At 38.7% G+C, this 14,019-nt stretch overlaps 1 protein-coding gene across 2 annotated transcripts in view; it reads left to right on the forward strand.

The window, feature by feature from the left end:
- The window catches only part of LOC127356217 (uncharacterized), a 59,416-nt gene that overhangs the window by 10,190 nt on the left and 35,207 nt on the right, over window positions 1-14,019 (forward strand). Inside the window, exons 1-4 of one of the 2 annotated variants that reach the window (XM_051387793.1) lie at window positions 604-683; window positions 1,955-2,548; window positions 2,632-2,751; window positions 3,294-4,200. In XM_051387793.1, coding sequence (XP_051243753.1) covers window positions 670-683; window positions 1,955-2,548; window positions 2,632-2,751; window positions 3,294-4,101 — 1,536 coding nt within the window. In that variant the 5' untranslated portion in view covers window positions 604-669 and the 3' untranslated portion in view covers window positions 4,102-4,200. Of the gene's footprint in view, window positions 1-603; window positions 684-1,954; window positions 2,549-2,631; window positions 2,752-3,293; window positions 4,201-14,019 lie in introns of those variants that run through there. The other variant, XM_051387790.1, reaches the window with a different exon arrangement.

A 14,019-nucleotide genomic window follows, 5' to 3' on the forward strand; every position in this document is an offset into this window, starting at 1 on the left:
AAAAACCTGGTTTAAACTTGATCTTATTGAACAATAAACACTGTTTTTGTAGAAGTTGTTGAGTCAGCGACTTTCTAAAGCCTTAGTACTCTAGGTATATTGGTGAATAACCTTATAATTAACACTAACCATATTAATGTACACTATTTCTTTGTAAAAATTGACACATTTGTAAATTAAGGTTACTGATACATTCAATTTCAGTTTGTAAAAGTGAAAATGAACATACAGCTGTGTTGACATTGCAGTACAGCTTTCCCACAATCAGTTATATGTTTTCTGCCAGTGTCACAGCACATTTGAGAAATTAATAAAAAAGTAAATAACTTAGTAAAGAATCATTATACAATGACTTTACATTTATTAGATTGTTTACACCAACTTGTAGGCCAGCATATATTTTATTCTTTAGGAGCATAAACCTTTGGTTCTTGTCATCAACATCCATATTTCTGATAGTTGTTGAAGGGAGCACTAGGAAAAGAGCAAAGGCGTGCTGTTGATACTGTGCTGTTATAAAACTCAGGTGATAAAACTCAGTCTGGTTATGTGGAGAAAGGGAAACGAAACCAAACACACTTGTGCATAATTACCTACTGAAGTTTTGTCCACAATTTTTGATTGAGGTATATCAGCATATCTGAAGACAACATACCGAGAGGAGGAAACATGTCTACAGCCAGGTAAGGAGTTTGAACCTTTGGGCTGCACAGAAAATGAGAGAAAAGCTAATTGTAACTGCAGAGTATCAAATAAGGTAGTGGACAGATATTGGGATGTCAGAAACTCCAAAAAAGAACACAATAACTTAATAATGTGATATTCAATAAATTCGACCTTTTAGTGTGTTTTGTAACCCTCAGCGCACACTTACATACCTGATCCTAGAAATTAATATTGTATCTTAAAAACAATGGCAACAAAAAGAGATATAAGCAGCTCTTAGCTTTGCTTATGTCAGTAAAGACAATAATTAATTGTTGTAAAATAATTTCGGTTCAAAATCTATTATATTGCAAACTACTGTGCCCAAAGAATATGTGGAACAGTATTTAATGATGATTGGACTCATTAAACCTGTTGCTCCACTCAGTTTGAGAAACCATGTGTGCTCTGGCAGCATCTGCTGGTCAGATCTTGTAACGCAACGATTACTAAAACTCATATGACCATGAATTGAACCATTGTTCCAAACCTTTGTGGTCTGTGGATCCTTATACAAAGCAATGTGACTAGTTGGAAATTACTAGAAGATAGATAGATCAGAATTTATTCCATTGTATGTTCCATATAAATTTATATATATATATATATATATATATATATATATATATATATAAAAAATGTATTTTTACTGCTCTTCCATCCTGTCAATCATCTCACAACTCCTCTCTCTTGTGACCTCTTGGAGGGATTCTGACCCCCAGGTTGGGAACTACTGATGTATGTAATAGGCCTTTATATGTAGGTGGGCTTGGTGGTTTGAATCCTTAATGTATCATTTGTTTATAAATACAGTTGGCTATGTGTGACAATTAGTTTATCTTATATACAGTATTTATGTCCTTTTTGTACACTCATATATAGAATTTAAAGAGACAGCCAACATTATCAGGTCTGGTCTGAACACAAAATGTGTACCAGATGCATAAAAGGGATAGGCTAACACGAGGACACTTAGTTTTTGTGTGTTTTGTTTCTCTTTGTGCTCATTTTTTGTCTCTTTGTACCTCCTCAATCATTTTGTTTCTCCTTTTGATGTTCATGCATTTCTCTGTAGTCATTTTTTGTCTCTTCATAGTTGATTTATGTCTTTTTGCATCTCTTTGTAGACGTTCTGTATCTTTTTCAGTTTCAGTTTTTCAGTCTTGCAATGTGAGACTAACTGTGAGACATAATATCGTCCAGAATTTGTTTTTAAATCTCACAAACTGGATGTCGTCTTGTCTTGCAGAAAGGAGCTACAGGAGGCCTTGTGCCACTACACTGCAGATACTCTAATCTACATTGACACTGTGAGAGGATTCTGTGAGAGGATCTCTAAATGGATGATTGGGAGGGAGTCAGAGTTGGACATGATGAGAGACATCAAGGACAGGGCTGACAAAATTGACCTGAACTTTAACCATGTAAATAAGTCAGGGACCAAAGTTAAAGCCTTTTGGGAATATATGAAGAGCAAGGTGACCCAGGTGACTGCAGACAGCAGGCGTGCAGAGCTGGAGAAGGAGCTGGCTGCTGTGCTGAAGGACACTCTGGGAGGCCTGGAGAAGCTTGACTGCTTCCTGGATTCAGTGGAGAAGCTGGCGGTCACCTCCCTTCATGTGTTCACAGAGAACCAGGTGTTGCATCTACCAGAATGGATCAGCCTTGAAAATGTTCAGGTTGTCATCACTGCTGCGCGGCTAATCTGCCCTCTCCTCCTCGAGTTTAAAAGAGATGCCAGTGTCTTCTTCCTTCCCAGACCTCAGAATGTGGAAGTGCTAGCATATCAGCTGGACAAATACATTCAGACCACCCAGAAAATCTGTGAGAAGCTGGAGAAAAGGTAAACTTTTTCAAAATAATATTCACATTTTGCAAAATAAAAACATCTATTTTAGGAAGTAAATGTAACTGTGTCTTCCACAGCTCCTTCTGTGAGTTTGACCTGAAGATGATTATGAAAACTGTGGTAGACCTCGATGTGGATTTGTCCGAAGATGACATACAAAGGATGTTGTATCACATTAATCAGCTTGATGATATCAGGTAAGCACATCTTTCTTATCTTAATTTATTTATATTTTAAAAGCACTTTATTTTTCTGTGTGATTTGTATATTTTATGCACCAATGCACCAGGACACATTCCTCGTAGGTGTAAAAACCTACTTGGTAATAAACATAATTCTGATTCTGATTCTGACATTAAGCCAAGATGATGACCATGGTAAAAATCATTCCTGCCTAGAATCAGTATGTTAACATTGTTATTGTTAACATGTTGGCATGCTGACGTTAGCATTTAGCTCAAAGCATAGACTCCTATTCTTGTTTAAATGTACTGAAACTAAATTAAATTTGTGGCATTGGGCTTTCCCAGCAGGAATTAAGACCTCAGTATAATTAGTAATTTATTTTATTTCATGAAATATTGTTTCCACATTGGCTTATCTCTGTTTTATGTGAATGTTATTGCTCCTTATAGCATCCTAGTGTTTGTTCCAAAACAGATTTTTTAAGTAACCTGCTCATCTTTTGGATATCTCATCTTATTTATTCTTTCTTAATTTTCTCTTTTCTCCATATCAGGATGAACCAAAACTTCAGGATGGTGTTCTTGTTCCAGGAGGAATCATGTTCTGGCTTCATCGATGAGTTCACAGAGCGAAAGCCCAGGATGCTGGAGTTTCTAAAAGACCTGGAAGAGAGTGCTGTTCAGCTAGACAGGATGAATAAGGGGGCAAAGATCTCCAGCGTGGCAGGCAGCTCAGTGGGGGCAGTTGGAGGTGTGCTTTCCATTGTTGGTTTGGCATTAATCCCTGTAACAGCAGGAGTGTCTCTAGCTCTGACGATGACTGGGGTAGGGCTGGGAGTTACCAGCGGAGTCAACAGTCTTGTCACCACTGCCACAGAGATTGGAGTAAACCGTACACAGCAAAAGAAAGCCAGTGAAGTCTTCAAGAGCTTCATGGAGGATGTGCAGATTCTCCAGGATTGTCTGGAGGAGGTGACCAAAAGGGAAACAAACCCGATAGATGTGGCTGTGGGAGTTGGCAAGGTGCTTTGTAAAGCTGGTGTTGTTGGAAAAGGCATTGATTCACTTGTTGATTTGGGCTCTGCTGTTAAAATGTTGAAAAGTGAAATCAGGGCAGGTCTCATTGCAGCCAATGCTCTTTTCCTTGGAATGGATATCTTCTTCATCTGTAAGGACAGCATCAGTCTGTCCAAAGGCAGTGAGACTGAATTCTCACAGTTCATCAGAGCCAGAGCTGCACTCTGGAGCTCAGAGATAGACTCATGGCAGAAGATTCATGACTCCCTGAGCGAAGGTCTGGTGAGATCAGGGAAAAACCAAATCATCATGGAGACGCCATTTTATCCGGAGATGGAGACGTAGAAGAACCAGAGAACCAAACCAAACCAAAGAGAACCAGAAATGGAAATTCCATCTGATGAAGTGGATGAGGAATACACCACTTTTATTCAGTGTACTGCTCACACGGCACACAAAGTCTAGCTCGGTCGCCTCTGGCTCTCAGTGGCACTCCCGGTAGCGTCTCTCTGGCCCAGCACACTACTGCAAGAATAAGGGTAGAGTCATCAGGTAATTAAGGGCAGGTGAGGTAATCAACTCACCTGGTGCCGCTCTCCCAAGCCTTCCCCACACCTCTCCCTCCTGCAGCTGAGCGCAAACCACACCCACCTCCACAGCTGACATCAGAGAAAAAAAAACGAGCTGTCCTGGAGATGCATTTTTCTTCCAGAGAGGGAGATGAGGGAACACAGAGACAAAATTAAATTTCTATCTGATGAATATCAGATAGTGGTCACTATATCTGTGGCAACTGCCAACAGCAGTAAAGCACTGATCAGCATCAAACATGAGTCTATCTTTGATTAATATTAGCTCTATTTCTGATGACACAGATGATTTATTGAGTCCACGTTTGAACTGAATCACATGGGCTATATGTTTTTGTTTGATCGAATTTATATTCTGCCATCTGCTTGACTCGATGCATTAAATGTCATTCAGTTACTGAGAATAAAATTATGTGAAAAACTACTTTAGAACTGCAATGGGTTGCATTTTAAAATGATTAAATAAATGTTTTCCCATATACAAACATTTGTTGTCTTATGGAAAAATAAAATTCAGTGTATAGTTTAGATTGTATGAGAATAATGTGAGGTGTCACGTCTGCTTCATCTACCGTATCAGAACACAGAGATGCCAAATGTTTTTGTTTCAGAAACTGGAGCCAGTTTTCTATTGCTGTGGTGTCAGTGGGGGTACCTGCTTTACCTGTTGTTGCAAAGTGTTATTTTTTTAATGTTTTCACATTTTACAATCAATCTTATATCTGTTTCCACTCATTTTATTTTAAGCACTTTTTTTTCTTGAATTGTATTCAATAAATGTATCTAAATTTAAGACACAGTTTGAGTTCCTTTATATGATATGTATCAGTAAGAATGAAGGTAAAATCACTTTTTGTAACTCTGATTTTTACAATTAATAAAGAGAATTCTTCCATCTCTTGTAAAATGTGGTTTGTTCATTATTTAGGCAAACAAAGTAAGATTGTGATTTTTGGGTATTAAGAAGAGGATTTGGTGCTCCTGGCAGCATGTGCTGTATCCTGCTATATTCTCATTCACTTTCATTTTCATTTAATTACAAAGATGAAGCTCGTATGAATATGCTTTAAACTCAGACTAGGGATAATCAAGAAAAACATTCCTACTTCAGCAGATGAAAGTGAAATCTGCCTTGAAGAGTAAAACTCTGTACATACATCATTCTGCACAGGGAAGTTCTAACAGTCAAGTAGAACAATAAAAATGTCACCTCAAGAACGGAAATGCAAGGAGAACTTTGTGCCTAAAGAGATCTCAATCTTAACCAGTAGGAGGCTCCAGAGACTGGATCAGCTTGATGATAGCATTAATTTCAATACCACAGGAACTGATATCTTTTTATTGTGCAGATGGCAAATAATGTCAGCAAGCTGCTGACAACTGTCATTCTTACACAATATCTGCGCAAGTTCTCCTTTTTAATGGACGCTCCAGCCAAACAGTGAAGATGGCATGTGAAAGAGAGCGGCCCTGCTTGGCCTCATGGCACAAAGTAAATGTGGTGATGAAAAACTAATCAATGTTCTGTACATAAGGATTCATCCAGGTCCATTCTATGTGGTCAAATGCTCCCTTAACCTCAACTGCTCCAGCGAAACTGTTCAGTGGACTGAGGCTGTACTGGGTAGCTTCCAGGTATGAATCTATGCTGTGGAAAGACTGGAAATACAGGGCTCTATTTTAACTTGTATTATTGATGTTTTACAGGTCACCCAGAATTTTCTTTGGATCTCCCTTAACTTGAAAAACTGTGACATCCTCAACCCTAATCTCTAGTTTATAGGCCGAGAGGCATTTTATATATAAGAGTAGATGTCCTATCAAACCAGTTACAGGGTCCCTGAGTCACAAATGGTCAGACATTTGTCTGATTTCCTCCAGACAGCTGTTCCAAACAGCAAATATAAGAAAGGGCACTTTTACAACTGTCATTCTGGAGCAAACATCTGCTTTACAGGCAATACATTTTCATATAAAAAAATACTGATAACAATTAATAAATGCCTGTATTGACCCTGACTTTCAGTGGGTCAACTCAGGACATTACTTTCATTTTTACTTTTGTCTTAGACACACTGACTACTAGTTCCTTTTTTGTAAATTCCCCTTAACACTCCTCGAAGCACTACATTCATTTTCATTTGGGCGTAGCCTAAAGTAGGAGAAAGCAAGGACAGCTAGGAGGGAGGAGAGGGGAAAAAATGGGAAAACCAGAAAACATTTTCTCCATAAAATATGATCCAGTTTCACTAGAATCTGCCACATAGTTGGTGGTGTGTTACCAAGATGATGACCATGGTAACAATCATTCCTGCCTAGCATCAGTATGTTAATAATGTTATTGCATTTGCTTGATTTAACTTATATTCAGCCACTATGAAGCTTGAGAATTTTGTTTCAGAAACTGGAGCCAGTTTTCCATAGCTGTGGTGTCAATGGGGGTAGCAGCTTTACCTGTCCTTGCAAAGTGTTATTTTTGTAATGTTTTCATTTTACAATCAAACCTAAAAACTCTGTACATACATCATTCTGCAAAGACCCCCTTTACACTTTGGCTTTTTCTACCACTGAGGTGCCCTTGAGCAAGGCCATTAACCCCAACTGCTCCGGTGGAACTGCTCAGTGGCCAGCAGATCAGACTGTGGTTGTGTGGTTTATAGGCCTAGAGGCAATTCATATATAAGATTATATGTCTCGCTGTCTGTCACAATCAAACCAGTTACATGGTCCCTATTACATGTGCTCAGGCATTTGTCTGTGTTACGACCTCAAATGTGAAATCCAGGGGTGAGAGGAGCAACAATTAATGAATAACCCAGGAAAATAGAAAAATGGAAAAACTGAATAATATGTACCAACAAAACAATCTATTAATCAGGTTAACGTCTTACTTACAAATTAAAAGCTCAAGATTTCAACAGAAATATACTTTCTTAAAACAGAAAGTGAAAATAGCGTTTCTCTCTCAGGGGAAGGTGACCTTAAGTGTTTATTTGCTTCATGGTTTTTGTTTCAGTAATAGCACACACGCACACACAGACAACGTACAGCACAACACAACTCTGTTTCGCAGTTTGCTTGCTGTTGTCCTTGTTTTAAAGCTGGTTGGACTGATTGATGAAGTATTGTCGGAGGGGAGGGCGATACCTGGAACAGGGCACACAGAACAGGGCAGAAGCAAAACAAAACACCACACTTTACTCGTAACACCCCCTCCCATAAGAGCAAACCATTAGTTTGCTAAAGGGGCTTAACAAAACATAGCTTTAAAATGACACTAGCCCAATTGGAGAAAAGAAGTAGATACCTCTTCAAGTAAGTTATATGTTGAAACTAAAATTAAGTTGGCTTTACATTCAAAAACTTAAGTAGCTTTTACACAGACCTGCCTTGCTACATCTAAATAATAATATGATGCAAAAAGTTGCCTTGATTTTTTTAAAAGTAAATCATGCAGAAAATTTTCATCAGTGTAAAGTCTAAAAGACCTTTGGGTGTAAAACTATATCAAATACCAACTGCAAATTAATGAACATGGGCTGTACGTTTTTGTTTGATTAGATTTATATTCTGCCACTATGAAGTTTGACTCGATGCATTATATGTCCTTCAGTCACTAAGTTACAAGAATAAGATTATGTGAAAAATCCCTTCACCTTGGAACTGCAATGGGCTGCATTTTAAATGATTCATTAATTTTTTTCCCATATACATTTACTGTAACAGAAAACAGAGAAGCCAAATGTTTTTGTTTCAGAAACAAGAGCCAGTTTTCCGTAGCTGTGGTGTCAGTGGGGGTACTTGTTTTACCTCAATACAGGCTTTGTCTGCCTGTATAGACCCTGACTTTCAGTGGGTCAACTAAGGACATTACTTTCATTTTTACTTTTGTCTTAAACACACTGACTACTGGTTCTTTGTTTGTAAATTCCCCTTAACATTCCTGGAAGCACTACTTTCATTTTCATCTGGGCGCGGCCTAAAGTAGGAGAAAGCAAGGACAGCTAGGAGGGAGGAGAGGGGGAAAAAGGGGAAAACCAGAAAACATTTTCTCCATAAAATATGATCCAGTTTCACTAGAATCTGCCACATAGTTGGTGGTGTGTTACCAAGATGATGACCATAGTAACAATCATTCCTGCCTAGCATCAGTATGTTAATAATGTTATTGCATTTGCTTGATTTAACTTATATTCAGCCACTATGAAGCTTGAGAATTTTGTTTCAGAAACTGGAGCCAGTTTTCCATAGCTGTGGTGTCAGTGGGGGTAGCAGCTTTAGCTGTCCTTGCAAAGTGTTATTTTTGTAATGTTTTCATTTTACAATCAAACCTAAAAACTCTGTACATACATCATTCTGCAAAGACCCCCTTTACACTTTGGCTTTTTCTACCACTGAGGTGCCCTTGAGCAAGGCCCTTAACCCCAACTGCTCCGGTGGAACTGCTCAGTGGCCAGCAGATCAGACTGTGGTTGTGTGGTTTATAGGCCTAGAGGCAATTCATATATAAGATTATATGTCTCGCTGTCTGTCACAATCAAACAAGTTACATGGTCCCTATTACATGTGCTCAGGCATTTGTCTGTGTTACAACCTCAAATGTGAAATCCAGGGGTGAGAGGAGCAACAATTAATGAATAACCCAGGAAAAGAGAAAAATGGAAAAACTGAATAATATGTACCAACAAAACTATCTATTAATCAGGTTAATGTCTTAATTACAAATGAAAAGCTCAAGGTTTCAACAGAAATATACTTTCTTAAAACAGAAAGTGAAAATAATATTTCTCTCTCAGGGGAGGGTGACCTTAAGTGTTTATTTGCTTCATGGTTTTTGTTTCAGTAATAGCACACACGCACACACAGACGACGTACAGCACAACACAACTCTGTTTCTTTTTCGTTTGCTTGCTGTTGTCCTTGTTTTAAAGCTGGTTGGACTGATTGATGAAGTATTGTCGGAGGGGAGGGCGATACCTGGAACAGGGCACACAGAACAGGGCAGAAGCAAAACAAAACACCACACTATACTCGTAACACCCCCTCCCATAAGAGCAAACCATTAGTTTGCTAAAGGGGCTTAACAAAACATAGCTTTAAAATGACACTAGCCCAATTGGAGAAAAGAAGTAGATACCTCTTCAAGTAAGTTATATGTTGAAACTAAAATTAAGTTGGCTTTACATTCAAAAACTTAAGTTGCTTTTACAAAGACCTGCCTTGCTACATCTAAATAATAATATGATGCAAAAAGTTGCCTTGATTTTTTAAAAAGTAAATCATGCAGAAAATGTTCATCAGTGTAAAGTCTAAAAGACCTTTGGGTGTAAAACTATATCAAATACCAACTGCAAATTAATGAACATGGGCTGTATGTTTTTGTTTGATTAGATTTATATTCTGCCACTATGAAGTTTGACTCGATGCATTATATGTCATTCAGTCACTAAGTTACAAGAATAAGATTATGTGAAAAATCCCTTCACCTTGGAACTGCAATGGGCTGCATTTTAAAATGATTCATTAATTTTTTTCCCATATACATTTACTGTATCAGAACACAGAGAAGCCAAATGTTTTTGTTTCAGAAACAAGAGCCAGTTTTCCATAGCTGTGGTGTCAGTGGGGGTACTTGTTTTACCTCAATACAGGCTTTGTCTGCCTGTATAGACCCTGACTTTCAGTGGGTCAACTAAGGACATTACTTTCATTTTTACTTTTGTCTTAAACACACTGACTACTGGTTCTTTGTTTGTAAATTCCCCTTAACATTCCTGGAAGCACTACTTTCATTTTCATCTGGGCGCGGCCTAAAGTAGGAGAAAGCAAGGACAGCTAGGACGGAGGAGAGGGGGAAAAAGGGGAAAACCAGAAAACATTTTCTCCATAAAATATGATCCAGTTTCACTAGAATCTGCCACATAGTTACTAAGATGATGACCATGGTAACAATCATTCCTGCCTTGCATCAGTATGTTAACATTGTTATTGTTTTTGCTTGACTGAACTTATATTCTGCCTGAAAATGTTGTTTCAGAAACTGGAGTGTGAGTGGGGGTACCTGCTTTACCTGTCCTTGCAAAGTGTTATTTTGTCTTAATTTTACAATCAAACCTAAAAACTCTGTACATACATCATTCTGCAAAGACCCCCTTTGCACTTTGGCTTTTTCTACCACTGAGGTGCCCTTGAGCAAGGCCCTTAACCCCAACTGCTCCGGTGGAACTGCTCAGTGGCCAGCAGATCAGACTGTGGTTGTGTGGTTTATAGGCCTAGAGGCAATTCATATATAAGATTATATGTCTCGCTGTCTGTCACAATGTTTCAGTAATAGCACACACACGATGTACAGCACAACACAACTCTGTTTCACAGTTTGTTTGCTGTTGTCCTTGTTTTAAAGCTGGTTGGACAGATTGATGAACTATTTCAGGTACGCTTGACCAGTCGGAGGGGAGGGGGGTACCTGGAACAGGGCACAAAGAACAGGGCAGAAGCAAAACAAAACACCACACTATACTCGTAACACCCCCTCCCTTAAGAGCAAACCATTAGTTTGCTAAAGGGGCTTAAGAAAAACAATATTTTAAGCACTATAAACACAATAAATACCTACACCTACCCTCCCATAAGATGTATGAAGCATATTTAGATTGTACAGTCTCACCCACGGGATAGGGCATCAGCCACAACCTCCAGACAGCTGTTCCAAACAGCGAATATCAAAAAGGGCTCTGCCATCCCGGAGGTGAGCATAAATGAATATCTGTATTCATCCAGCTCTCCTGTGGGTCAACTCAGAAGATTCATTTCAGTTTTAATTTTTTCTTAAACATACTGACTACTTGTATCTTGTTTGGAAATTCCCTATAATGTCCCTGGCAGCACTATAGCACTGCACAGCACACATCCTTTCCATTTAAGGGTAGTCACACAGCCAATATAAAAAAACTGCTCTCAGATGCACTTCAGGGAGGAAGACAGCTGTATGTTGCGCAAGCTCAAGCAGACCTAACAAGCTTGTAGGTGGTAGCTGTTTGGTCTTGCAACACAATGTTGGTCACCCAGTGGTAATTTAGTCAAAACTTTAGAGTATGTCTGTTATCAATGTATTTATTATCAACAGACGTGTACTTAGCGTTAAAAGTCAAATTTTCAAAATTTATTTACAATAAAACCACAAAGACCTGTTTGCCAAGCGGAGCCAAAATGTTGTGGAATAGGTAAACGTTTCGGCTTTAGCTTCCCAGACTACAGACTTTAACAACACTTAAGCCTAAAAATTATCAGACAAAAATAGGGAAGTAAATTACCTTAGTATATACAGTATTATAATATGCATGTAAGATGTAAAGTACCATCTAGCAATATGTAATATTTACTTTATAGACCTTAGTTTTGAATTCAGAGATAATTGTTTGCTCTTCGTTAATTTGCAGTTGGTATTTGATATAGTTTACCCAAAGGTCTTTTAGACTTTAACCTGATGAAAATTTTCTGCATGATTTACTTTTTAAAAAATCAAGGCAACTTTTTGCATCATATTAATATTTAGATGTAGCAAGGCTAGTCTTTGTAAAAGCTACTTAATTTTTTGAATGTAAAGCCAACTTAATTTTAGTTTCAACATATTACTTACTTGAAGTGGTATCTACTTCATTTCTCCGATTGTGCTAGTGTTGCATCTACCAGAAGATATCCGCTTGACAATATTCTTGTTGTCATCATTGCTGCGCGGCTAATCTGCCCTCTCCTCCTCGAGTTTAAAAGAGATGCCAGTGTCTTTTTCCTTCCCAGTCTTCAGAATGTGAAAGTGCTAGAGTTTCCGCTGGACAAATACATAAAGACCACCCAGAAAATCTGTGAGAAGCTGGAACTATGCAGTATTTACAGCAGAAATTCATAACAACTGTGTCTTTAACAGCAGTATCAGTGACTTTTGCCTGAAAATGAACAAAGAATCTCTGGTGGACCTCGATGTGGATTTGTCTGAAGATTACTTTTATGCACTATATATTTGTCTGACTGATCCTTTCAAAACTTTCAAAAACTCAGCCATGCTAGCAGCCCTTAGGCTGAACCAGGTGCTCTGAACTAAAAACCTGTCGTGGACTGTTTTCTTAATCCCACCTACTCCCAGTAGATTTCTGTCCATTAACACCAAGGCAGGGAGCAATAAGTACGAGTAATGAGTAATAAATTACATATTTTGAGTAACTATTAACTAAAAATTAATTGCCTTGCTAAGAGCAGTATAAGAGCAGTGATTTGATCAGGGCAGTACAAATTCACCTGTGTCGAGTCAAGATGGTTGTTGTTACTCCCAGAGCTCATCAGGATGATCATTAGTCTTAATTATCCCAACACAGAAATTCGCATTGATAATGATATGACTGACTGCAGTGCAAAGTAATTACTTAGAAAATACAAACAAATATGTTTTGTACAAATACAAAAAGTGCAAAATCATTTTTCAAAAAATGTTTTCAGGGAACAGTGTTTTGTAAAAATCTCTGCAAGTTTGATTTTCTTTATTTTGTCTTTCCTCTTAAACAGGATGGACCAGAACTTTAGATGGTCTTCTTGTTCCAGGAAGTTTCATGTTCTGGTTTCATCAGTGAGTTCAGCAAGCATCAACCCAGGATGCTTCAGTTTCTTGAAGAACTGAAGGAGTGTGCTGTTCAGGTAGACAGGATGAATAAAAGGGCAAAGATCTCCAGTGTGGCAGGCAGCTCAGTTGGGGCAGCTGGAGGTGTGCTTTCCATTCTAGGTTTGATACTTATTCCTTTTACAACTGCCGGTTACACAGCAAAAAAAAATAATTTCCCCACAGGGATTATTAAAGTATTTCTGAAAAGAAAGCCAGTGAAGTCTTCAAGAGCTTCACGGAGGATGTGCAGAGTCTCCAGGATTGTCTGGAGGAGGTGACCAAAAGGGAAACAAACCCGATAGATGTAGCTGTGGGAGTCGGCAAGGTGCTTTGTAAAGTTGGTGTTGTTGGGAAAGGCATTGATTCACTTGTTGATGCTGCCTCTGCTGTTAAGATGTTGAAAAGTGAGGAGCTGATTACAAGTGCTGGCAAGGTGGTGGTCCAGGAAGGTAAAGCATTACGTAACGTTCCCAGAGTGGCCTCAGACATCCCAGATGTTGGTCAGGCAGCAGTCAAAGGGCCTCTTGCCCTCTCCAACTCAGCCAGGGTAGGTTTTATCGCAGCCAATGCTCTTTTCCTTGGGATGGATATCTTCTTCATCTGTAAGAACAGCATCAGTCTGTCCAAAGGCAGTGAGGCTAAATTCTCACAGTTCATCAGAGCCAGAGCTGCACTCTGGAGCTCAGAGATAGACTCATGGCAGAAGATTCATGACTCCCTGAGCGAAGGTCTGGTGAGATCAGGGAAAAACCAAATTATCATGGAGACGCCATTTTATCCGGAGATGGAGACGTAGAAGAACCAGAGAACTAAACCAAACCAAAGAGAACCAGAAATGGAAATTCCATCTGATGAAGTGGATGAGGACGAAAAACTGAAACTGAAAGAAAAGTATTGTGTAATACAGTAGTACTCTGTGAGGAGAGATTACTGTGTGCCTTTTTGCCAACTTTAACACTATGATCAGATATGAGATAATTTGATATGATCGAACCATGTGTGAAAATGCAACTCTGCTTATAG

Source organism: Dicentrarchus labrax, unplaced genomic scaffold, assembly GCF_905237075.1.
Source record: "Dicentrarchus labrax unplaced genomic scaffold, dlabrax2021, whole genome shotgun sequence".
Lineage (NCBI taxonomy): Eukaryota > Metazoa > Chordata > Actinopteri > Moronidae > Dicentrarchus > Dicentrarchus labrax.